The following is a 26556-nucleotide window of genomic DNA, read 5'->3' as shown; positions in this document are numbered from 1 at the left end:
CGACTTCTTGTAGTGAAAGCAACATCTGGAACTTATATATATCTTCCAACTGACTCTTGCCTGAGTGGAAAAACTGATGTGTCGCATCAGTTTTTAAAAAAACTTGTGTTCCAGGACACATTCCTTCAACTCGTTTTAAATGCAGATCACAGCCCTTACACTTCTCATGCGTTTCACTGATTTATATTTATTTTACCTTCGTATCAGATTTCTGTTATCTCCAGACTGGAAGAAATGTACGAGTTGCAAATTCCATTAAATAGATGCCGAATCTTTTAAAAAACGAGGCTTCTCTTTGCTGCCTGTTGCCAGACTGCGTTCTGCTACCGCTGCAGTCCAACTAAAAGTAGGCCACTGCTTACCGAACTCAATTGCCAGAAACAAACAGCCCGAGTGAAAGAGCCACGTTTGGAAGATGATGTTAAGACAGTAACAATATCTGAGCAGCCGTTTGATTAACAGACGTTGTGAAGACTTTAGGACGCCTTGATAGGGATTAACTCAAAGATGTCCTGTTGTATACATCATTTAAAAATAAGCAGCCATTGAGCGTAGGGATGAGTATCGTTTAGGTTTTATCCAATACCAGTACCAAACCGGTACTTTTGAAACGGTGCCGGTGCTTAAACGGTGCTCAAACCGGTGCTTAAAGAATGAAGAACACAAAATTGGTCCAAAAACCTCTCATGTTCAGCTATTTTTTTGTAAAAAGATAACAATGTTAGCCTTTTCTGCAGCTATAGGGCATATATGGTATCACTCTTGGCTGGAAGCAGCTTAATCAATGGAAAAAACACAAACTTTGTCCAAAAACCTCTCATGTTTAACTGTTTTCCACTTTTTCTTTGGTCATTTTAGCCTTTTTGGCCAGGGTGAAGGGAGTATCTGCCATCAAACAAGAAGACAGCCGCATGTAGCTATGATGATGTTTACTAGTTCACTTTACATGCATTAATGTAATAACGTGGTTAGCCTACTCAACGTAAATTACACACGAACAACATTAAGCTACTCACGCAGAGAAGAACGGCTGCTGCTGCATCATCATCCTCATCATTTCTGCTACACTGGCAGGGCTAGGGGCCAGGACTCTCCTCTTCGGGTTTTTGGGGGATGTTGCTAACTCTGGGTCCGATAACAGGCACCACACCCGCAGTAGATGTGCTCGGTGTGAGGCCTCGCAGCAAGCTATCAAATACGGCGCATTTCTCGGCTTTTAAAAAAAACGCTATGCGTCGCCAGGTGTTTCATCGGATTCGAGGTGTTACCTCCTTTGCACAGTATCACAGTATCAGCTTAAAGCACTTGTTGCAGGCTGCTGAGTTTGCTTATTTTGCTGTGAAGTGCAGCCAGACTTTTGACCGCTTCACCTTGAGCATTTTAGCTCTGCTCTAAAAGAACGTACGTACCTGGACCCGCCTACTATCCTTGGAAACGTAAAATGATTGGCTAGAATCTAAAGTGTATCACAGCTCAGGGAGAAAAAAAAGAGCACCGAAATAAAGCACCGAAATGTGCGCTGCTTTTCGGTCTGGTTACTACCGTTTATGACAGAACCGGTGCCATCATGGCACCGGATACTGGTACCCATCCCTAATTGAGCGAGAGCCACTTGTCAAGAAACCATTAGGTGAAAACGGATTAGAAGCTGCCTCTTCTGCATATTAAAAACACACTATTGAGGCAAACTGCAAACTACGCTGACTTAATTGACGGTCCGCCGAGTATATTTAGACGCAAACATAAAGCAGACAGTAAAAACTAACAAGCTGGTGGGAAAGGAAAGTTACTTTTGAGTTGAATGGATTTTATGGTGCACACAGGGGGCGCAAAGAGGAAGTGTTTCACTGGTACCGACTAAGTATCATCAGTCCAACATGCTACCAATCCTGTCAATGTGTGTTCACTGACGCTGAATCGTTGTCAGCTAAGGGCTTCCTCCAATCAGATAAACTGTGTGCAACAAAATGTTGAAAACTCTGTCTGTAGAGAAGCATTTTAATGAAGGAGCACAATCAGCTCTGAATTAAGAACTGATTGCTCCATTTCAGGAGAAAGCAGAGCTACAGTTTACCCCTCAGGGAGAGATTCCTTCTGCTGCCATGCCCACACACAAAACCGCTGAGACAGCACAGTTGACTTTCTGTTGAGGCATCAAAAAGGGCCTCAAGTATGTTTTGGTTTGTTTGTTTGTTTGTTTGTTTGTAACTGTGCAAGTTTACAATGACACGTTCCTTTTTAAACAACTCCAACGTTCTGTAAGACCTGAGAAAGAGAAGTGCAAAAACAACCATGATTCTCTGGAGGACGGACAGAGACTCCCATCTGCTCACTGTCAAAGGAGATGACAGCCCGGGGGCTGAGCGTGCTCGGCACTGGAGCTGAAATCCAGCTGGTTAAAAGGCTTTTAGTTTAACGATAGTGGGACTGATGTAGGCTTTAAAAAAACTCTCTCTGACATTAATTACACGATTTGTAGCTCGTGGCACCTAAGGGGGTAGACCAGCGACGGGGTGTCCCAACGGGAACATTTTTAAAACCAAAGAAAAACTGAAGCCGCACTCACAACACGTTTCTCACCACTCACAACTGTGAACATGACAGCTTGTCTCAAATAATGCTTCAACATAAAAAAGGACATTAACATTTCATTAGGTTTCAGATAGCTTATACCTTATCCTAGCACCTTTGTTGCACCACAGTAACATCAGAGCATCTGCTTCTTGAGAAAGTGGTATGTACTTCCATTTCCTTTACTGCTTCAGGCATAGGTGGATGTCCTGGATTTCTTATTTTTGTTATTAGTTTCCATTCTCTTCTCTGACCGCGCAGCCTTGGCTTGTTACACCAAGGTCTGTGGGTGGAGACTGTGGGTGTTCATTTATATAAACTGACAAATAAATAATCACAAGTTGGGGTGCACAAGAGCTTTTAAATATTACGTTCCAAGTTGTTATGACTCTAGCATGAGTTATTACTGTGCATGAAACAAAAAAGCACCAATGCTGTATCCTACATCGCCTATAATGCCGCTGGACATTATTTCAATAGATCCTCCCCATGAAGTAAAGTTTGAATTGTGAGCTGCAATTGTAAAAATTTCAAAGTAAGGAAACAGCTCAACTCAAACTCAGATGGCATCAATATCTGATGACAATTCTGCTACAGGCCTTGCAACGTTGCAGCCCCCAGCCCCTCTGGGTTCTTATTTAAGTTTTAAAGCATGATCTACATTAGCTTTAAATTCAAGAGAACATAAAAAACTGCATGTAAAGCAAACAAAAAATAAGGTTTTTTAAAAACCTTGCCCTCCTTGGAAGTTATATTTCTATGACCAGTGTTGGGGAGTAACGGAATACATGTACCGCCGTTACGTATTTAAAATACTAAATATGAGTAACTGTATTCCGTTACAGTTACCGTTTAAAAAGGTGGTATTTAGAATACAGTTACTTTGTTGAAATAAATGGATTACACGGCGGTACTTCCCTGTTTCATATTGTGGCGGGTCAGGACTGTTTGGGTTTTGTTTGACAGCTACGTTCTGTTGTTCCAGGCGGCAGCGTTACGGTTGCCATGGTTACAGGGTGACGCTCTCTCGCTGCGTGTTTCCTGGGTGAGAGAGGCCTTTTTGTTGTTGTTGTGCTAAGCTAATAGGCAGAATGCTACAGGTATAGCTCTAAAGAATGTAGCATCATAGGCAGTGTAGTCCGTGCTGCAGGGAGAATGGACTGCCATACACGTTATGTGTCTGTGAGCGAGGGAGGGAGAAAAAGGAAAAGTACGAGCTGTCATCGAGCAGAAACGGGAGCTGGAAGCATGTAAATATAATAATAACCACTGCAGCCAAGAAGAGAGCCTGACGAGCCCAGTTGTAAGTAAGCTATTAAGACTCGACTGTACACCGTGTTCGTGTTTTCCTCCAAAAACAATAAGTTCCGTTGGAGCAGCCTTTCAACGCCTCTCTCTGTCTCTGCTAGCAAAGTTGACCCAGACAACAAAGTAAAGCTAGTTTTTGGCTACGAGCCCAACACGAACCCACCGTATTAGCCAGAGGTCCCTTTACTACGGTTCGGAGCCGCGGACCTTCAGTAACAGTAATAAATCACAGCAATAGTACATTCATGTAGTTGTAAACAGCATGATAATATATTAAGTAATCCAAAGTATTCAGAATACGTTACGGTCATTGAGTAACGTAACGGAATACGTTACAGAATACATTTTGGGGCATGTATTCTGTATTCTGTAATGGAATACATTTTAAAAGTAACCTTCCCAACACTGTCTATGACCTTCTTTGCTGCGATGCCTCTTTTGATCACATCTCTGTTCACTCTGATTTGACAAAACTCTGCCTGAGATCCAGCGAGGATATGCAACGACTGACACGAAGAAATCACGAGAGTCCATGACTGAATCTTGCTTCCACAACAGATATGACAAAGCTAAACACAGAAGAGGACGGTTATAATGTCTCAGTGTGACTGACAGGTTTCAGTTACTGCCCTTAACAGACTGTAACTGTGACGAGCCCTTTCCCCAAGAGACAGGCTGTGACAGGCTGGACTAGGCAAAAAAGGAGGCCGAGCATTATTGTAGGAACAATTAGCAACATAATAGCAAACATCAAGCTTCCTTAACGCTCTCAAAACCAAAACAGACCACCTCATTCCTTTTAATTAGCAGGGAGCTTTTCACAGGACACAGATTGGGGGAAGATTGCAGCTTCAGAGTACCGGTAATGCTAGAGTGCTACTGCTTCCAGAGGCAGAGCAGAACCTGGCAGCACACTCAAGCCTGAGACATTTAATACAACAACTCTGTATTAATGTTCACTGGATACACAACCATTGACAAGTGTGGCTATAGCTCACTGGGGCGTCAGGATGCTATTATTACGTTAGCTAGGATCCCTGAGAGAGTGGAATAGTGGGGAATTCAGACACTGGCCCCTCCTCTTAAGCACTCCGTGTAGATCATCAGATTCAAACATCTACGTGCTCTGAGAATAAAGTTTCCAGATGAAATTTGTTTCACAGATGTGCCAAAAATATATTGGTTTACATATTAGTGTATTCATCTTAAAGTCAAATCTTCACAGGCCACCAAAAGTATCTGTAAACGTCTGCGAATTTCCAAGTTAGCACTGTGCACCAACTCATCAAAGCAGCGCCAGAAAATAGAAACACACACACTGCTTTCATTGTGTCTTGAAAAGTTTGTATTATACTAGGAGGAACCGACAGAAAATTACATTAACTGTATGAAAAAGGGACATTTGTCCACTGAAAGGCAACTACTGCAGAGAAAATGTCTGCATTACTTGTAAAACTAATACGACATAACAGTAGAAGATGCTGTGCTTACACATGTTGGTGTTTCTGCGCGCCAGTTCACTGTGCACAACAGAGCAATCTGTGCCTATTACAAGGCAATGGTGAGTGATAGTGACCCTTTTGGACAGAAGTGTGCAATGGTATCAGGAGCAAAATGCCTCATTGTTTCATCTCAAGGGGAGGGAAGAGGGAACAGAGGGGTGGATTTAGCTGGGTTCTGTTTGGCCAAGCAATTATTGTTTTAACCTGAAAATAAATAAAATAAATAAGCAAATGCAATGTATTTATTTCCTAATATTCTGTGCAGTTTGTAATAATGTATATAGGCAAACATCTGATATTCTTACATGAATACATGCTGCTGTATGTTCTGACTGTCAAAAAGTGTTTTTATTCTATATTTGCAGGTGGTGTTTGTAATATATCTGTATGTGGGCTCAGGGCTGCCCGAGTATTGTACCCAATCTTTTCTAAGCCCACTTTTATTTATTTTTAATTATTAAATGCTCCGATTTCTTCACACGTTTATAAAACGCTAATTTCAAACGTTTATTTTTCTAATCCTGCTTTAGAATTATACGCACAGTTTCCAACAGCTCACTACACCACTAAACATGTCAACGATGATATATGATGAATAATATCTGAAAGTGTCGGAACTTTGCAAAACTGAATTTATGACAAAGCTGCATTGGTGTAAACTGCACACGTGTCGCTAATAAAGTGCTCGCTCCGTGTATATTCAAATTCCAGCGATAGAGGACTGAGCCGTCTTTGGTTCTGAGTAATCATCTGCCGCTAAATGTTTAACCAGATAACACGTCTACATCCTATAAACCACATATTTCAAACGCTGACGCAAAGCTTCCCTGAAGTGCAAGTTCAGAGCTATAAGATGACATTACACGAACATTTACTATGTAATTATACGTTACTAGAACCTAACACACTTAACACAATTAAAGAGAGAGGAACTGGAAAAATACAAAACATTTCCCCTAATTTCTTTAAAACCCAGGATTAGCCTTACGTCATCCAAATCCCTTAATCTATATAAAAAAAACGAGAGGAAACCCCGAAAGTTTCCGAATAAAGGTTAGCTCCATAATGTGAACTCGAAACAAATCAAACGCATTTCCTTACCTCTGTTCCATATTACTGGAGCTGCCTAGAAGCGTTATGACAGCTTTTCCAAAGTCCAAAGTACAACTTGGCTTTTTCTTTCGCTAAAGTCGCACCTGTACAAAACGACGGTGAAAACTCCTCTAAAAGCACCGAGGTCTCGTCAAGCAAGACATTAAAAGTTGAAAGTTTAAGGCTGGAGAGCAATTAAACACCGCAGACTTTATTTTCTCGCTCTGTCAGAGTCCGAATACAGCTGCAGCCTATCGGTTTACAACCACGCCGCTGATGCATTCAAATGCTCCCGGACATATGGGCTTTCGTAGCTTTTACCGGTTGTTTCGGACAAAAATAACGAATGTGCGAGTATTACCGAAGTTAATATGCCAGCGTTAGTCATAACAACGTTTAGCTTATACATTATTTGGGGGGGGGGGGGGGGGGGGGGGGTCAATTTTAGCAAAATCAACACTGTCAATTTTAAACTTCGATTGAAGGTCAGCGACTGTTAATTTTGTTAACTTGGAACAAAGGATTAAGCTACTTTGATGATTGATTAGACGTCATGTCACGTAGGTGATTGTAGCCACCTGTACTAAAGCCTTAAAGTCAATTTCCCTTAAATACTGCCTTTGAACTGCGCTAAATACCCAATACTTGTAACAGCATTGAAGGCAACACCGGCGTCAAAGCAGGCAAGAGGTGCTTGCACAGTGGAAAATGCTACTTCATACGACACACTCCTAACAAGCAGCATCCCTAGTTTTATTCTTCGTAATATTCAAGACCTTCAAAGGTAATTTCTTTTTTTAAAAACTCAATAACTCTGTAATTAGTTTTGTTGTTGTTTTCTTTTAACTGAGGGTGGATTGGGTGCATTTGAGAGACTATGCTGGCACATAAATGGTTGAGCTGAAGCAAATTCCAAATTGACTTCCTTCTCGTTCTTACCCCCCCCCCCCCCCCGGATCATTTCAGAGACCTCTCAGCCTGACACAATCAAACCAGACACTCAAGACCGACTTGCCCTGTGCCTCTGGCCGACTGACCTCAAAAAGACACTCAGACACTTTAAGTGTGGTTAAAAAAACCTGTAAGTATTTAGCTTAGCCATGACGTTATGTCAACTCTGCCCTCTATAGACCCCCTGAAAACATTATCTTGTTATTTCATTAACTAGCTCAGTCCCTCAGCAAACAAACACTCTGAGTCAAAATAAAACTATTATTTAACTAACTGTTGCTAACCCAGGATCACACGACTCCAGGCAGCCCGATTCACTGCACGTGACTGCTTTAACCCTCTGGTTTCTAACCTGGCCACCAGTGGCCAGGTTAGAAACCAGAGGGTTAAGCTGATGCATATTTAATGAATTACAGACACATTTCCTTGGATAATTACAGTACGTTCACTCAAGTCTTGAACTGAAGTATACACTAGTTCTTTGCAATGCATTCCCATTCATTTGTTTTTCCCCCTTATGAACACGCCTGCACACAGCAGTTCAGAGGGACGTTACTCATCTGCTGAGCTTTAAAAAGATACAGTAGCTTCTAATTTCGTGTATCAGATGTTTGAGTTTTTCTGAGCATCTCCAACAAAGTGTCCTCCCCTTTAAAGTTCCCAGTATCAGAAGCTGATAGTGTTGGCTCTCACCATGGGCTACCTTACACTATTTAACACTATTTTATGTTGTTTACCTACTTTAAATCATTCAAATTTAGCAGTGGCATTCTGTATACTCATCAGTGTTACCAGACTAAAATTAAAAAAATTACTGGAGGAACTTTTTTCTGCAGAACTTTTAGTTTTGCAACTTCTTACGTACAGAGCAGAGGCCTTTACCACTTTCTTTCTGAACTTCCTACGAGAAGGACGTCTAATAGAAACCATGGGGCTGAATAAACAAGACACAGTGAGCATGGAGCTTTGACCTTTAGGACAAAACACATGACAGAACACCTACAGAGCAGTAGCCACACATGCAGTGAGATTCAGAAAACGCAGTTCATAGATTTTAAAAATGAAATTTGTAATACTTTTATTTTATATGGAAGGAAGGAAGTCTTGGTGTAGTCTTAGTAATAACTGGATGACATGGGGGGTCTTCAGCTAATGCAGCTCACCTGAACCTTCCAGGCTATTAAAAGCTGGCTCTAATCAGCTGTTCAGTTTGTGTCTTCCACTTCCAACGTATGTGTTTTAAAAGGCACTTTAACCACCAAACAGCTTAAAATGGGATGAGAAAGTAAAAATATTTACATTACACATGAAGAACTTTCACTTAATATGTACAACTCAACTAAGACTTCAGCTTATCTGTCTCCTCATAGATCTTGCAGACAGGAAGCAGTAAATTCCTGCCCTGCTATCTTGTACCATATAACAGGATGAGAACTTTGTGCTGCATTAAGCATCACACAGCTGGTATTTTGCATGTACATGAATAATCCATTTGACTTCTGGAATGCCAGAAGTACAAGGATGCCAAGTTAACTGGACAGGAGAAGAACACAGTGCTGTCTGAAACATGAACACGTTAGTAAATATTAATTCTTACAGTTTGGATACATGGCTCAATGTTTTTTAGTCGCACAGTTATCATGAGACATGGATTTCTTTAATGAGGCTTGTGTGTGTCAAAATAATGTTGCAGTGCACTGAAGTGTGAAAGAAGTCTAACAAGTGAGGATCTCTATTGGCAAATGTTTTCTGTGTCACTGATGCAATGACCTTCCTTACACACACAGTCAGTTTACAGCATAACCTGACTTGTTAGTACGTAATCCAAGGCACCACCCATACATAGGTGCAGTTTACAGCAACAGCGTCTCATTGACGCTGCAGATAAACACATTACGCAGACCTTGGACAGTCTCACAGCACCAGGAAATGATCTGAGATCCTTTGGAACAGGAGACAAATCTAACTCTGTCTCACACATTCTCTCCTCATTTCCTTCACATAAGCAGCTGTCTTGGCTCATATATGCTCACAGCTGCCCAAATCACTGGTCCCCAGACATGATGAAGCCTGCACTGAGGAGGGGGATGGGGGGTGCATCTGGGTCAGAAACTGGTAGGTCTTATGGGTTGTCTGGGGAGAAAAGAAGTCGAACCTTTCTTGTTTATTGAAAGTTCACAACTTTTTTCCCCCTTTACCATGAAGCTAGTAGTTTGATCCCAGTTTCCACTGCAACACAGGGCGAGCACACGGTATGAGGGATTAATAGCTCCTAGCTTGTATGGTCTTTATTTTAACTGGAACAGCACAGCGTGTTAACAATTTCCATCATTTTACTGGGAAGCGGCAAAGGTTAGTGGTGAACTGCGTTGATCTGGGCAGCGGAGGCATATTTTTCCAATGTTGTGTGGCTCCATGCAGGAATGTGCTCTTTCAGTCACCATGGAGAAGGAGACAGATTCTTACTGTTGCAGGACAAAGCTTAAAGCTCAATGGATGGGTTTACAGGCCTTCACATTGTGAAAGGATTAAATAAATCAAGGCTGGCTGGGACCTAGCACCACGGTACCCCTGCCATGGCCCTGCAGCTTTGACCAAACAGACGCACACAAACAGCTGGCCCTCATCCAGACAGGATATTCAGCAACAATGAACCTGGCTCACCCCTAGACTGATTTACATACACCTAAAGAGGCCATGGCAGTGAAAAGAACAGGGGCTGGAGGGGGAAGACTGTTCACTTACCCCACAAATCTATTTGCGAAACTTAAATATATTAAGCAATGGTATGTTCTTTTACAGACAGTTGATACAATGTGACATATTTAAACACACCCATAAAATATCCACATAGTAATAAGGACTTTGGAGTGAAAGAAGTGTAACAAATTTAAATGGAAACATGAGTTATTTGCATTTGACAGATGTTTTCAAAACAAAGATAATAATGTGCCGAGTCAAGTGAAGAAAACTATAAACAAACACTGCAAAAACCTCCACACTTTTGTGGCTTTACTGGTAATATACAATCAGATGGTGCACCATCAGAGTGTGGAGGAAAGACTGTTAAAGGTCAAAGAAAAGGTTTAAAAGAGCAACACCAAAAAAGTGCACAAGAAATAACAGCATGTTAACAAGTGTACTGAGACAGGCACACAGACTAGTCCTAACAAGGCGACACAGTGCAAACACATCACTCAGGGAGAAGAGTTAATTTCTGGTTAGCAGGTGGTGGTGCAACACACCAAGGGGGTTTTTGATTGCTTTTTTTGGTCTACCTGAACTTATGCTGTAGTGGTTTAGCGGGTCGGCCACCCATGCATTGTCCTGTATTACACTCTCCATCTCCAAGTCTGCATGCATCCCGATGGACAGATGGGCCAACAGACATTTGGATGGATGGATGATGGAGACATGAGAGAATCAGCAAAGGGAGAGAAGCACTTCAAGTTAGAGAGCAGATCAACTGTGTACTTTGGAAAACTGAGGAAATGACAGTTTAAAAGAGCAGGTAACAGAACACATAATTATAGTTGTAGTAATGAATTATACTGAATGAAAAAAACTACATGAATTTTAAAAAAGTGAAAGAAGTTCAGTTTAACTTTGAAGTTATAATCCTTAGGATTTTTATGAACTCACATCTTTTTTAATTACATACCTACACATGAGGTAATGATTATACTGGCTTGCAGATGCACACACACAAACAGCTATGAACAAGAAGTGGCTTCTTTAATTTATTATCAAATTTGCCTGAGAGAAGCATGCATACCCCTCACCACCTTATCACAGTAAAGTGGTCAGGTACAATGTGGGTTGGGTGATGGTCAAGGGCGGGGGGCTGTGGAAACAGTCTTTCCAAGTGCAGCCCCCATGAGGGGCTGGAGGGGAGTCTGGTCAGAATGGGGTTACCCTCGGTGAGCAATACGTCCTGAATGTCATCGGCCGTTATGGACTGAACAACAGTTCAGAGTACCCAGCCTACTTGGAGTTGCTGGGTGTGGTGCTGGAGGGTGCTCCACCTGATGTCATTGCCCTACTAAGAGACATCAATGCTCACCTACACACCGACAGTGAGACCTGTAAGGGCATTAGGATGAATGGCCAGATTGAGTTGAACCCAAGTGGTGTTCAGTTATTGTTACATGTTGCCAACTGATCACCACCCAGTGATGTGATGGAACAGGTGGTGGAGGAGAATGCTAATTAGGTCTGGCGCACCCAAACGTATCGTGAGGGTGTTCTGGGAGTGTCCCAGGCTCTCATCTCAATTTCCACCTCCAGTAGGACTTTGACATCATCCCCGTCATCCCAATGAGCTGGCTGTAGCTCAGGAGGTAGAGCAGGTCATTAGGCTGACTGGAAGGTTGGTGGTTCGATCTCTGGCTCCCCTGCATGCCAAATATCCTTGGGCAAGATGCTAACGCTAAGTATGTGTTAGTTAGAAAGCACTTAAAAGCATAGAAAAAAGTGCTTGTGTGAATGGGTGAATGTGGCATGTTGTATAAAGCTATATAAGAATCAATCTATTAATCAGTCAGGCCATAATACATTAATGTTTCACACCCTCATTGTTGAAGGAGGCGCTGCAAAGTGTTTGGATACTGTTGTGCTGTCCGATAAGCAGACTGTAGACAGTGGAGCCATCAACTTGAAGGCAGGCCGAGCAAAATGCGGTTTTTGCAGCAGCTGATCTAAAAACTTTTGTAGGAAAAGTTTGTTGAGCCCATTGAACGAGACTTTCCATCTGCCAAAACTGACTCAAGGCAAAGCAGTGCTCTACTCACAAACTGTGTAGTACAGGGGCAACTCTGCTATCACTCTATAACCTCTGGGTGGGTGAGCCCCCGGAGTGTAGAGTCACCCTGTTCCTTAAGACCTTGGGTGTTACAGGGCCGTGTTAGCCGACACGCCACTGCAATATCAGGTGGACATCTTGGGCAGTGCCTGTGGAAGACTGGAGTAGTGATCGTCATCCTTAAGAAGAGGAACTGGAGTGTGTGCTCCAACTACACAAGGATAACACTCCTCAGCCTCCCTAGGAAGCTCTATGCCAGAGTACTAGAGAGGACAGTCCATCTGTTAGCCAAACTTTGGATTCGGGAGGACCAATGTGGTTTTTGTCCGGATCACGGAACTCTGGATCAGGTCTTTATCTAATCAAGGAAATTCAAGTGTGGATGGGAGTTTGGCGAGCCAGTGGAAGTGTAATTTGTAGGCTTTGAGAAGAGTCTACAAATTACAACATGGCAACAACACAGGCAGACCCAGGGTCAGCCCGTCAGCCTGCAGTGAGCTCTGTTGTCAGATGGAGGCAGTGTATAAAGCATGCATTACAACCAGTCTGTGGGCCACTCTTGCTCGTGTTGTTGCTCCATCAACCAGGGGTGCCTTCAGAATGTTTTGATAGGGGTGGGCCACTAAAGGTATTAGGGTGGCACATAAAAAAAGGAATGAAATGACTGCAAGTCAGCAAAAACAACTTTTGATTAGATGAATAATGGGGTGGTTTTTATTGAACTGGTTTTAGTGATGGAAGATAAATATGACAGCTATTTCTTTTGTTTACTGCCCGCAGAATTTGGGGAGCTAGTTTATGAAACATTGTTAGTGCCAATAAATCAAACAGGACTAAAATCTTAAGGATTATAACTTTACTTATGCTCGTCAAATTTGTGATGTACAAAATCATAAAAAAAAGTGTAAATGTGAAAATATTTCTATATGTATGTGCGTGTGAACAAGAGAGGGTGGTGTGAGCAGACAGGCAGGTGGAGTGTGTATACCAACACGCACAGGGGGGAAAGAGACTCCAAGAAGCAGGCGGCAGGCCAGAGCAGGGGGAGGCTGAAGCAGAGGAGTCACAGTCAAATGCAACAAATCAAAACACATGCCAACACTACTGTACATCCATGTGCAATGAGATAGCAACAGCATTAATGATGTACTGAGACAGTGGAGAGCAAACGATGCACATTTTGAAACGTGTACAAAGACATTCCACTTTTTAATCTGTGACTTATAATGATACTCCTGAGCCAAGATATTCTCGTTTAGTGTCCAGTAAATGCTACAGTTGGACATCTGCACGGTTTCAGGAAACAAAGACTTCAGCTTAGGGCTGTGTGATATGACCAAAACCTCATATTCCGATATAAGACATTTATCGTCCCGACAACCATATATATCACAAAAATGTTACAGTTTCTGTAAATTCTGTGAATCTCAAGCAACTTGACTTGCGTGTTTTCAGCTGGGCGTCGTGCACCTGGAGTCGAGTGTTTTGACCGATGCGTGAAACCATAGATTTTTAGACATAAGTTGTAACGGCCGCCTTTTTCTTTGTATTTATTACACAGATGTTAGAACAGGCTTTTCCCTGCAGCACACTGAGTCTAAGGTTTATTTTGAGCACCTGACGGCTCTTTTTTGTTTACATTACAAAAATGGTTTTGAAATAATATTAAGATGCTCAAACAGAAAAACATTAAACACAAATATATAAAATATAACTATTTACAGAGAGACAGGAATAAAAAGGACCCTTAAAGTGGAAGAGCCTCAGGGAGAAGGAGGAGAAAAATAAGAACATTGTTTCTGCCCTGGAGAGCTGCTGCCTCATCAGAAAACTACTGATTGCTAGAATGAATGGCTTTGGCCGGACCCTTTGAACTGGGTCAGAGCATCACGTCACCAGGCTGATTGGTTGTCGCGGCGCGACTTGATGCTGGAGTTCAGATTTTTCCAACTCGAGCGGTAGACGCGATAAGCTCGAATGCACAAAATGCACCACATAAACTGCAGCGCGTATTTTACTTCGCGCTTCAAACGCATCAGTCGCGCTACTTGGTTACGCGAATCAGGCAGAAAAGTGTTTTTGCAACGCAAATCTACTTCTAAAGTTTCGCGCTTCATCGTGCTCCTTTCATTGACTTTACGTGTAAACCTGAAGCTCTGGTCGGGTCTATCGCATTCAGTGTGAACGCACCGTTAGGTCCTCGATTCGTTTTGACTGGTCCTTCTGTTTGTCATCATTTCAGTTTATTTTGAAAAATCTCAACAGAATCTTCAGCTTTCTTGTGAAATGTTTATGCGGAAAATAAACAAGCGGACTGCGGAGCCACACGCTAGGTTTACCGTCATTGTTGCTAACGACAAAGCATAAAAACAGTCGCTTGTCCGTCCGTAGTGGGGTTATTTTAAATATAAGCGAAAGAGAGAACTTTAAGAAATTAATATAGCCACTACAGTGACCATCAAAACGATATAAAATATTGCTGTAAACAGTTTATGTTGCGACACCACGAAACAAACAATAGCGTAATATGAACGTTTTTATATCGTCATCCTATATATATCGAACAGCCCTACTTTAGCTCATACACTGAACAGAAACCCAATCATTGAAGAATTAATCAACAAGAGGAAAATCTGGTGTCTATATCAAAATCATGTTCCTGACCACGTGCAGATATCCTGATATCAGAAATAAGGCTCATGCAAAAAACAAAAACAACAAAAAACAGCAACAAGCATTGAGACATTACTTAAAAGCAAGGGAGTGGGACAGCAGACACAGTCTAGCCTCGGACTGAATAGAGTGCTGTGTGTGCACTGCAACAAGATGCATTTGGTATTAGTCACAATCTGGAAGGATCAACAACATTATGCTTGATACTTGAGCTGCACATCAGAAAACATGGGCATCGAAAAGCTCCAGAAAGCCCACAAGCAATAACCACCCTCTCTACTTTAACGGTACACTTTATCTTTCTTCAATTTCTTCTTTTCTCTTGTGTCCTCACTTAACAGAGACCCCAGAATGAGGCTTTGGTATGGTTTGGAAAAGCAGCTCCCCTTGCCCAACCCAATGCCAGCGGGCTGGCTGTGACGCTGAATCATAGTGGTTGAATCAATGTTTAAATTTGGAGCATGTGATGTGGATTTATTCAAGACATCTTACAGCAATAGGATCTGAGCAGCTATTTCTGATGACAATGTTTAGCTCAAGCTGCTAAAAACACTGTCGAGTGCTCTCTTTGATTCTGAGAGGGTTTGTGTTATACACTTGTCTTTGACACTCTCTGGAGTGTGCTAAAGAGCTTATCTGTTTGCTCTGGACAGCAATAGATTAGCAGTTATTTGCAGAGGATTTGCATATGGCTGAGTCAATAAATCATGATTAAAGGCCTCTTTCAGCTGATCATGTGTCAGAATTACAGGCTTCCTTTCACAGTAAAATCATAACCTGCTTATATATTAGATCTGTAACAGAGTTCTTATTGTTCCATTTCATTTTAGATTAAAAGTATCAACTACAATATTACCAACAAATATTTTTTTTCCCAAATCATTAAACTGACCCAAAGAGTCTGTTAGACCACTGCATGCACACTAATATATACCCAAAGTATATCACTCACCACAGATCAAACTCTTTCCTGAAACCTCAGCGATATCAGTGAGACATTAACCGCCATCAGTGATAACGCCCTTCTAACACATTTCCTGTTAATAGTTTAAGAGGAGAATAAGTACCTGGTTTTGGCACTGAGTTGGTCATGGACTGTGGCACTTTGTCATTTATGAGCTCCACACACTCACTGGGGAAGAAGCCAACCTGGAAAGAGTTACAGCACAGAGAGAGGTGGGAGGAAATACAATCACATTTTAGAAGACAATAATGGCACCCAAGGGCGTAGAGATGTAAAGGAGTGGTTGCCATATCAGTTATATGATTTATGGCTGATTTTTACCATTTTGTTATCACGTTACATAAACACTTCCCTTCGGAACTGAAGCAAAACTCAGATAAAATCATTACAGTGGGTCATTTAGGTTTGTAGCAGGTTTTACATTTGAATACGATCACATTAACTTTAATTAGCAAAAATAGACATTCAGGTTGCCCAAGGATACAAAAAACAAAACAGTGCAAATAATGTTAGCAGGTCAGACTACATGGCAGTCTGGAAAAAGTGGGATTCAAAAGGGTCTGTTTATGACACACTCAGATTAAAAACAGGATGGCAAACCGCCTTGTTGGTTGATGACTGCACTGATTTTTTTCTGCATTTGCTGACCAATTGGAAGCAGTTATGGGATTCAACAATGAAGGGTGTTGCATGCTCAGCCTCTGGGTGAATCCTTTCAATCACAAGGCAATTGCACACGTCATCTGGTGGGTGGCACCCTCTCCAAACGATGGCGGCCTAACTCTGACTTTATACATGCAGATCGACTGAGCAAAACCCATCTACACATGTCAGTGTTAAAAAGGAACTAGAACCAGCTGGTTTCCACCTGGATGCATTCTCACTGTATTCTTACTGAACATAAAAGCGAGGTTGCAGAGCACCTATAGTATCTTGCAATTAAACCAGCATCCTGGAAAAACCACATCACCATTTCCCCAAAATTTCCCAGGTGTAGGACAAATAAAGGATCATCTTATCTTATTCGCAGGAATTTCACTTTCACTTTCAAATCTATTGAGCCCATTCAATCCCAACCAGCAACCTGACAGGGCTATCCCTCAGCCTCCTCGTACGTACGAGAAGGCTGAGGGGTATCAATTATATCAACCTAAGGTATCAATTTGAAACTCCTACATCGCCTCGTTCAAGTTATCGACAATATCCTCCCATCAGCCTTTTACGGATGGGGGTAAAAGAAAAACAATACAATTGCAAGTTCATTGCACATCAATACTCCATTTGTACATAGTCACTGTGTTCCCAAGTGTGACTGTAGTTTACAGAGCTACAAGGCCTAAAAAGAGGAATTAAAAGCCACCCAGTGTCAGGGCAGTGAAGTTTCAAAGGCTGAATGCCATGTCAAGAGAAACTGTCATTGAGGATTTTACTGTGGGCCAGCCCAGGTGGACCAGACTGTGGAAACCAGTTAAATGTGCGTCACAACCCAGATAGCAGAGTTTTGGACATGTTGCAGTAGCCTATGTGGCATAGTGGCACAGTAGCAGTAAAGCTGCTCTTTACCCATTATGGATTTTAACCTAAAGTTTACATTATACAATAAAACACAGGAGTATTAGTGGTACAAACAGGCCACTTCTGGCATCATCAACTGCCCCCTACTGGTGGTGCAGTACTCCATCAGTTCTACCAAGACGTCCTAGATTTGAGTTTCACTTTGCTTTTACTGTTAACAAAGTTCAAATGTGACAAACTGAGTGAACCTTTCATTCATATAAAACATCTATAAGTATAGACCAGCCTCCATGTGTTCAAGTGTTCAGAAACTCTGTAATCCAGAGGAAGCTAGCTATTTGTAGCTAGTTAAACATAAATGATCAGTAAACATCCTGCTAGGGCTGGACTATTCACCAACATCACATAACCTTTAAAATATAGGTTCTCAAACTAAATGAGGAACAATTAGTTCCTCGTCGCTGTAATCACAATAGGATCTGGTTATGGTCAGGAAGCAAAAACTATACATGTGGGTATGTGGGGATTGTTCCAGATCCTTTCATAGACATAAACTATAACACTGCACCCACTGTTGTCTGGGGTGTTGCATTTATTTGGACGGAGCCAGTCAGGAGAAGCAGCGGGGGTGATAATGTTGGGGGATCTGTCAAAAATAAAGACTTGTCCGGACCGATGATGTGACCTATCAAAAACCTGGAAAAGCAACTGCTGTAAAATTAGTATTATAAAGTTCCATATCAGGCTTTGGTGTCTTCTTTTAAGCGCATTAATTAATTAATTAATTTCTAGATCATTTTCACTGTTTCACCAGTTAAGCACCACCAACGCAGCCCCCTGTTTGGCTTGAATGCTGGCCTCCTTTACACCTGAACACCCACTTAGCAAATCTTGCCCACAGTGTTTTGTATACACTTGTCTGGGTAAAAGTTTCATACACACAAACACAGTGGACATACTGTTCTCCTGTGTTATTGATGACCTTCATTTCAAAATACAACTGTCGATTTAAGTGTTTTCTTAGACAGATAGGATTCATGTTAAATAGTGATTAAGCAAGCTTTTTGACTAACTTCATCAGCATTGTGACTACTTTGACCGACAGGTATTTTAACTTGGGCAGCAGCAGCTGATTGGTACCTTACCTCCATTAACTGAACAGGACCTCCGCACTGCTTTTACAATATGGCCTGCTCCTTGGTATAGATTGTCCAACAGGTTTGTGCTTTCCATGAGTGAAAACTAAGAAATTTTGAATGTGCCAATGCATCCTTTATAACGCCAATTAGTTCAGTTCAATAAGAGCTAAGTGGATGCATGAAGCTGGAGCCAAATGCTATTAATATGGAAGCAGTTTGTTTAGTTAATGAAGTTTTAATGACATTTGTAGAATGACATAGGGCTTTAACAGTATGAACATGTGTCCAATAACAGCTATGCTAACAACACCATAGTATGCTCCATTTGATTACTTAGCAAATCAATTCTTTAAATTACTTTATGTGAATATTAGCATACAAAGTAATTTGAAAATGGAATGCCTAAGTTACTCTTTACATTATATATGCTAAGAATGGCCAAGAATGGCATCACATATATTCTTACATTGCAGCTAAGAGACAGCTAGCTAATTCTGCCACTAGCAAAATTAAGTCTTAGTGTTAATGCTAGTTGGCTAGCTTGCTAACAGCTAATGCATTATACCTACTTGTGTACTAACTTCTGTATAACATCAAACAGTCTTGATTTCAGGCATCAGTAAATCAATTGCACAAGGTAAATATACATGCTAACATGTCTGTGAAGGTTTTCACAGACATGTTAGCATGCTAATACATGCTAACACTTGCTTCTTACAGTAACAGCCAACATAGCGGGGTTAGCCAACTACACAACATGTATCTAGCATTGGTTGCTTTGTCTCATCAGTCAACTTAGACTCAATATAAACACTCTGACAACGTCCATTGCAGTTTTCTAACAGCTGTGGCTGCCAGGTTACACACAGCTCCTTTAACTTCAGTCATGTGCTGTTCATGGTTTTATCTTCCTTCACGAAACATGCAATATTTTTAGTACCAAGAGAAAATCATGCTCACACTGCATAATGCTCAGGGTTATGTGTGAGCAGATAAAACCATGAACAGCACATGACTGACTATATATGCACACAGCGTAGGAATATGAATTAACTCAGATGCACCATGTAATCTCCCCCAAAGCTTCACATGAAGGTGGATTTGTATCTCCCTTTGCCTTTCAGCAGACTCTTAAATATTTGAAGTTTACTTTACAAAGAAGCTCCTTGTCCTTGAAAACCTCAAATACAAGTCATATCAAAAGTTTACAGCCAGAGGGAAAGAACGTGCGTGCTGTGTGAGAGTTTCTGTTTCAAGGTGCTTTGTGAGCAGCGTACCTGAAAACCATGCTTGCCCCTCCACCATGTGGTGTCCTCTTTAGGGGGCATGTCAATCACAGACACGATGTCGCCAACCTGCAGAGAGTAACAAGCTGACATCAATGATTGTTATAACTGAAACGACAATACATCTAAGCTGACTTCCTCTGACAAGTGCATATTTAGTAAGGATTGTTTAGAGCTGAAAAGCTTGTCTTGAAAGACAAAAAAAAACAAACACCTACTCAGTTTTCATATTTATTTACGGGTAATATCTGGCCCGAAGGCATCTTTATTGCCGTTTCAGTTTGTTTTCCTCTTGAATCACCATCTGTGTAACATTAACTGCTACAAAGCCAGTTTAAAAAATAGGTGTAAAGAATTCACTCTCATATTTTGACACAGTAAGTGAGAGTGGGCGCTAATACTAGTCATCGACAAAGCAAGCATTCATAAGCTGTTAGCTCTATCAGTGTTTTGCCTCAGTAACACAGCATGGGTCTACTAAGAATTTTAAGGTGTAAGTCACTGGACAGTCACTTTTTACTGTTCAGGGAATCAGCATGTAGAAATCTTTATTTCCAGACTTTAATACAGCTTTAAAAAAAAGTTTGAAACTCCAGTACAGCTTTTGGAGAGGGAGCAGTCACATGACCATGGCAGACCCAAACATGCTTTGCAGCACACACGGTTGCTGTAACAGTACACTCAACAGCTGCAGCTCTCCTGCTGCCAGCTGTACGCATCAACACCAAACACAGGACCCGGTGCAATATTTAAGTCGGCGGGGCATGATTGCAGATGCCGTGCAGGTGCGTCCGCCTTTCCTGCACGGCATCGCAGAACACACCCCGCCACAGTGACTTATCTTACATCATACAAAGTTACACCAGTTAGTCAGAGATAAATGAAAGCAAAGCAACAATAGACTACACTGAGTTACTGAAGCTAATGAAACAGAGACAACTCTCTACATATATGTATATCTACCCTTTAAAGACAACATCCATACATCTTCCGCTTAACTGGGGTGTTGCAGGGCCAGCAGCCTAAGCAGAGAAACCCAGACCTCCCTCTCCCCAGCCGTCACCTCCCACCAAGCAATAGAATCTCTCTAATGTCTCCTAGGTCTATCTGTGGCCTCCTCCTGGTAGGCACCTCACACAGAAAGCACCCAGGAGGCATCTTAGTCAGATGCAAGAACCAGCTTAACTGCTCCTTTCAATGCACAGGAACAACAGCTCTACTGAAATGACTGCACTCGTTACATTACCTCTAAGGGAGAGGGCGGCTACCCTTCAGAGAAAGCTGCTTATATCCACGATCTTGTTTTTTCAGTCACTCCCCAAAACTCGTGACCACAGGTGAGGGTAGGGACGTAGATCCACGGTAAGTCTTTGCTTTCACACTTATCTGTCTGGACTGGTACAATGTCCACATCACTGTCAATTAGACATCACGACAACTCTCTACATAAATGTATCTACATAAATGTATATTATGCCCTTTGAAGGCTCCCGTCACCGCAAAATAAAGCTGGCTGGTCAGACTAATCGTAGCTTTGAATAAGCCACTGCAAGACTGTGTGGCTCACTCATCTTTGCTTCTTCTCTTCTGTACACCTCACTTCATCATGGTCCCTTTCCAGAGTGAATTAGGGTGCACCAGGCAGAGCAGCCCTGTGTGAACTCCTTCCAGGAGCCAGGGTTGATGCAATAGCATCTTTTTAGCACCTCTGTAGGAGAGCCTGCCTTGTTGCAGTGCTATAGGGAAAACAAGTATTAACCATATTAACCTGCCTAAACATGTTTCATCGCCAACCTTTGGATCATCTCTGTATCAGGGACTTTCTCCTGGCAGCAAGCTAACGAAGCTGAGGCTTGTGTGTGATGCCTCGCCCCATCAGTAACCTAACTGTTCTCCACAGCACTTTGATGGCTCAAGCTTCCTGCCCATTGAACCATGACAGTTACATCCAGGTAGCTCACTGGAGCTCACTCTTCTGTGTGTGCTAGTGAAGGAGCTGATATTAACCCTTTAAAGCCGGTCGGCGCGGGCACGCTCCGTTTTGTGTAACTATTTTTAAATCCCGGTAGCACTGCAACCACGTGAGCTAGCGCAATAATTTTTTTTTGCATATGAAACCGGAGGAGTTGTACTTATATCTTATGCCATCAGCTTGTCCTCGGTCACAGTTTCCTTCCACATACAGCTTTGCAAAAACTGCATAAAAAGCGCTTGCAGCAACAAAAACATAATATTCCAGAAACACGCTTTGCCGATCTGATCAGCTGTTTGTAACACTTCCTATGTTGGAATAGACATCAGCGCGAACTTTTGCATGTCCGCCATTACCTGCCCAAAACCGGAAGAGACGTCATTTTTGCGGAAATGTAGTTTTTTACCATCAGGGCCTCATGAGCCTATACTGGTGTTTTTAAAAGTTATGTTTGACTTTATGACTTTCTGTGTGGTTTCTGGGATGCTTAGGACTCATATTGCACTGCTGGAAATAGTTTATTTTGATGCATATGCTGCTTTTTTGCAAATTTGCATTATAATATTTATTTTAGTTTTTCCTGCAGTATATAAAAAATGGTGTATTTCAAAAATAAAACTATGAAGGCACTCAAAATAAATTTCCTGTGGTGGGAAACTATTTTGTGCAACTTTTTTGTATTTACAGTTTTGAGGGATAAGCCTCTTAAATTTCTCTAACTAGAAAGATATGTTAAAAAAACAATTTTCAATTTTTTTGTAGTTTATTGCACTTTTTTGCAATTTATGTAATTACTATGCACTTAATGCAGACATATTATTAAAATTTAGGCTGTAATGGTTGTATTGATGTATATCAACTTGAAATGCTCCCAAAAATGGCTCCACAGCATGTAAAAATATAATATAAGCTCTGGCGGACTTGGTTCTATGGTAGGTCTTAAAGGGTTAACAGAATGATTCACAACCATCAGGTTCTGTGGAAGCCATTGCCCAGACTTTTATATGGCAACGGCTACAAGGAGTCACAAGTGAGAGCTGGGTGCAGTGGACTAAAACAGAAAGTACACCATGTTCCCCCCATCTCTATTCTCTAGAAACGCTCATGTATGTGACATGGTTGAAGCTACAGATTTGTTTCTATTAAAAAGGAAAAATGCGTGACCGTCACCTCAAAGGACAGCTCGTCTGAGGCCTGGGCTGTGTAGCGCTTTATGACATGAGCAGCAGCAATCGCTGGAACATTGATGGACGATTCTTCGTGAACCAGCAGATGATTCCCCTTATTGTCCACCTGATGAAAACACAAACCCAAAACGTACATGTCAGGTTAACAGAAGCAGCCATCAGCTAACAAATGCTAATATAAGAGTGCACTAAATATGTTTCTATTGACGCTTCCAGACTGAAAATGTGTAAGGGTACAGAGACACCTGCAGGGCTTAAGTTACAATTGATAGGAATAAATTAATACCTATGAATGTTTGAAGTCCCTGATAATATTTACTTTATCCATATCAATAAATACTAGATGGTTATGTGTAACTTCAGCAGTCCTTTAGTTAAATTATTCCTTTACAGGAAGTGTATTTACCTCCATCCACGTGAGGGCAGGCCCACAATTGATCTTGTTGTCAGCAATTGCTGAGAGCCGGGAGAGGTAAGCCAACAACATCTGGGAAACTGACTAAACATGGACAAAAACACAGAGAGCAGTTAGAGTCATTACATTTACTTCACAATAGTGCCATTTACTAGTGCAACACTTCATTACAAACACAGTAAATTTCAAAGTCTGCTGCCAAAACAAGTCATTATAGTTAAAGATCCTTTTTAAAGGTTTAAAGTCTGCTTGCTTTTGTTATGTGTTCACAAAGGCAGCACATTTTCCAGCTAATGATGAGGTTTGCATGATAGTACACAAACAACTTGAAATGACTTTAGCTCTGACCTAATGTTACAAGGGATATTTAGCTTTATAGTTTCTGGTACCACAATTCCCCAAATTGACACATTATAAAACAGTAAAACTTTGATCAGCAGAATGTTTGAGATCAAAGTTCTGTCATGTAAAAACCATGTAAACCACGGCTTCCTACTATCGATATTAATGACAATGACAATGAATTCTAAGGGCGATCGTGGCTCAAAGAGTGCAGTTCGTCTTGTAAGCCCCGGCTCGGACAGTCTCGGTCGTTGTGTCCGTGGGCAAGACACTTCACCTGCTGCTTGCTGGTGGAGGCTGCTACATCTGTAGCTGCCCCCACCAGTGTGTGAATGTGAGAGTAGTGGAATAGTGGAATTGTAAAGCACTTTGAGGACACCAAAAAGCGCTATATAAATGCAATCCATTATTATTCTATGATCTAAGCTCTGGCTCAGAATACTGATAATAGTCTGTAAAAGCAAGACTACAAATCACTTTGGGCAGTTTCTGCACACATAATGTAAAAATAATAAAGCCTTGAGGGTATTGATCACAGTCCCTGGATGCTCCAATACCTCAGACTGATCAGTCAGACTGTCCAATCGAGCTCAGGCAGCTGTGGCTACATCTGCAGCTGCCTCCACCAGTGTGTGAATGTGAGAGTGAATGAATAGTGGAATTGTAAAGCGCTATATAAATGCAATCCATCATTATTATTATTATTCTCTGATCTAAGCTTGAGTCTGGCTCAGAATACTGATAATAGTCTGTAACAGCAAGACTACAAATCACTTTGGGATTTAAGCCACACAGGTTTCCACAAATCTACAGTTTCTGCATACATAATGTAAAAATAATAAGCCTTGAGGGTATTGATCAAAATAAGGCACTGATTTTGCTGACAGTCCCTGGATGCTCCAATACCTCAGACTGATCAGTCAGACTGTCCAATCGAGGCAGCTCAGGCAGCTGTGAGAAGCGTCGGTCGTAGATGCAGAGGTGCAGGTGTTTGTCCAGGACACGAAAATCCTCATAGCTGCGCTTCACAATCCAGCTTCGACCCTTCAGAACAGCAATGCAAGCGTAACCGCCAAAAAGGAGGAGAGAGAACACCAACAGTTGACTGAAGGGATACATATTTCTATTAAATTGGGCTAAGGTTAAATTCAAATGATAAAAAGCAGAGCTTAGCTGTCAGATACAACATAAGCTTGAGAGTAGGAAACATTTTACATGCAATTTGCAACAAATGATAAAGAGTTCTTATATATGTAGCACTTCATTGTTTGTCTTGTTAGAGTTTAAAAGGCCAAGTCTGTACACCGTTTTACAAACGTTCCTCATAAACAGACTGATAAAACATGGAAACAAATTATCTGTGCCTCTAAATCAATGGAAGAGTATCTAAGATTTAAAAAAATGTTTTAAAAAAAATCTAAAAAGGGGCTCAAGTCGCCCACAGATTTGTCTACTTTGTATTAAAAAGTATTCACTGATCATCGACACCTTATGCTGGGCTTACACTGTGCGATTTTTGAGTCATGCGACCGTTTTGGCGATCGGCCCGATTTTGGCCTTCATCGTGCGTCGTGTAGTATACGTGGGGTAACGAGAAGCGATTAACACCTCACGACCAGCTCCCGATCATCAATCGCTTGGTCGTGAGGATTTCAAACCTGTGTGAAATCCTCGCGACCGTCGTGAGGGTGTCACCGCAGTTTCTCACACTGCGCACGCGCAAACACAAATGTCCGCAAAAAAGACGGCGCAGCACGGCAGTGCAGCGTGTGATCTGGACACAAGCGATGGAGGCACTTGTAGAACTTTGGAAAGCTCATCCGAGCCTTTTCGATGTGGCCTCACAAAATTATCACGACCACAACAACCGTGAAAATAGTTGGATATATCCAACTATTTTCACGGTTGTTGTGGTCTATAGACATCGCTGCTCAGTCACAGCTGCCTGATCATGTTTTTCATTAGCAATTTAGCAAAGTTGATGGCGGTGTGTGTCTGTGTGAGTGAAAGACAGAGAGGGAGAGCGAGCGACAGAATTTCTGTTATAACCTTCATGTTATGGACGCACAGTGTGAACACTCAGGTCGCATCAGGTCGTTTAGTGTGAGACCCTGCATCGTGACCTACGAACTTCTAACCCCTGCGAGTCAATCGTACAGTTTGAGCAGGAGCTGAATCGCGCGACTGAAGAAGAAGAAAAAAAAAAAATCGCACAGTGTGAGCCCGGCCCTCGCTTGTAAAATAATTTTGATTTCAAACCACTAAATTAAATCTAACTTAAATGACAGTTGCTCCGTGTATTGGCTATTTCTGTTTTAAACAACAAGAAACCTCAAAACCCTCTCAGAGAAACTAGTGTTCAAAAGAAGTCTTCTGCTTTGATCTGGCCTAGAAAAACTGTCTTTGAGGCAAGGACTTGCACGAGTGGGACTGCAGTGCAACACTCAGCCCACTGATTCCAGTGCTGTTTTAAAGTGCTGGCTGGGAGAGATGCCACTGGGAGAGCTCTGTTGGCTTGGGGAACTCGATGCTTCCCTGTCCCACTTACAGATGCTTCTCCAAGTTAACCCTCCGATCTGGGTTTGTGGAACTGAAACTGTCTCACTGCTGTGCTTGTTGTTTGTTTGGGGTTAGTGTAGATTTAGCAGTTATTCTAATGACTTTAAGTAGTTACAATTTCCAAGTGCCCCGCCACATACTTGTGTGCCATTGCCATGGTGCTGCAAATGGAAGATAATCTGTACATTTGAATGCATGAAACTGGAATAAAAATGTGTCACAAGGCAAAGCTTGTGAGCATCTGGTTTGCATGTCTGTTTGTTTGCTGTACTTCGTGTA

At 41.7% G+C, this 26556-nt stretch overlaps 1 protein-coding gene and 1 long non-coding RNA gene across 8 annotated transcripts in view; one reads left to right on the top strand and one right to left on the bottom strand.

The window, feature by feature from the left end:
• arhgap32b (Rho GTPase activating protein 32b) overlaps positions 1–26556 on the bottom strand; it is a 144815-nt gene that overhangs the window by 17398 nt on the left and 100861 nt on the right. For 3 of the 7 annotated variants that reach the window (XM_085173953.1, XM_085173956.1, XM_085173957.1), the window contains 7 exons: positions 24625–24762; positions 23368–23460; positions 22945–23067; positions 19794–19871; positions 15966–16047; positions 13224–13274; positions 10703–10777 (listed from right to left, as the gene is read on the bottom strand). In XM_085173953.1, coding sequence (XP_085030079.1) covers positions 10703–10777; positions 13224–13274; positions 15966–16047; positions 19794–19871; positions 22945–23067; positions 23368–23460; positions 24625–24762 — 640 coding nt within the window. The other 4 variants (XM_085173958.1, XM_085173954.1, XM_085173955.1 and 1 more) reach the window with 4 other exon arrangements.
• LOC146509341 (uncharacterized) overlaps positions 1–26556 on the top strand; it is a 236846-nt gene that overhangs the window by 173985 nt on the left and 36305 nt on the right. The window lies entirely within an intron of this gene.

The sequence above is a fragment of the Neolamprologus multifasciatus genome, chromosome 10 (genome assembly GCF_963576455.1).
Source record: "Neolamprologus multifasciatus chromosome 10, fNeoMul1.2, whole genome shotgun sequence".
NCBI classification, from domain to species: domain Eukaryota; kingdom Metazoa; phylum Chordata; class Actinopteri; order Cichliformes; family Cichlidae; genus Neolamprologus; species Neolamprologus multifasciatus.
The sequence above is the reverse complement of the archived record's forward strand: the minus strand, read 5'-3'. Positions and strand labels throughout refer to the sequence as shown.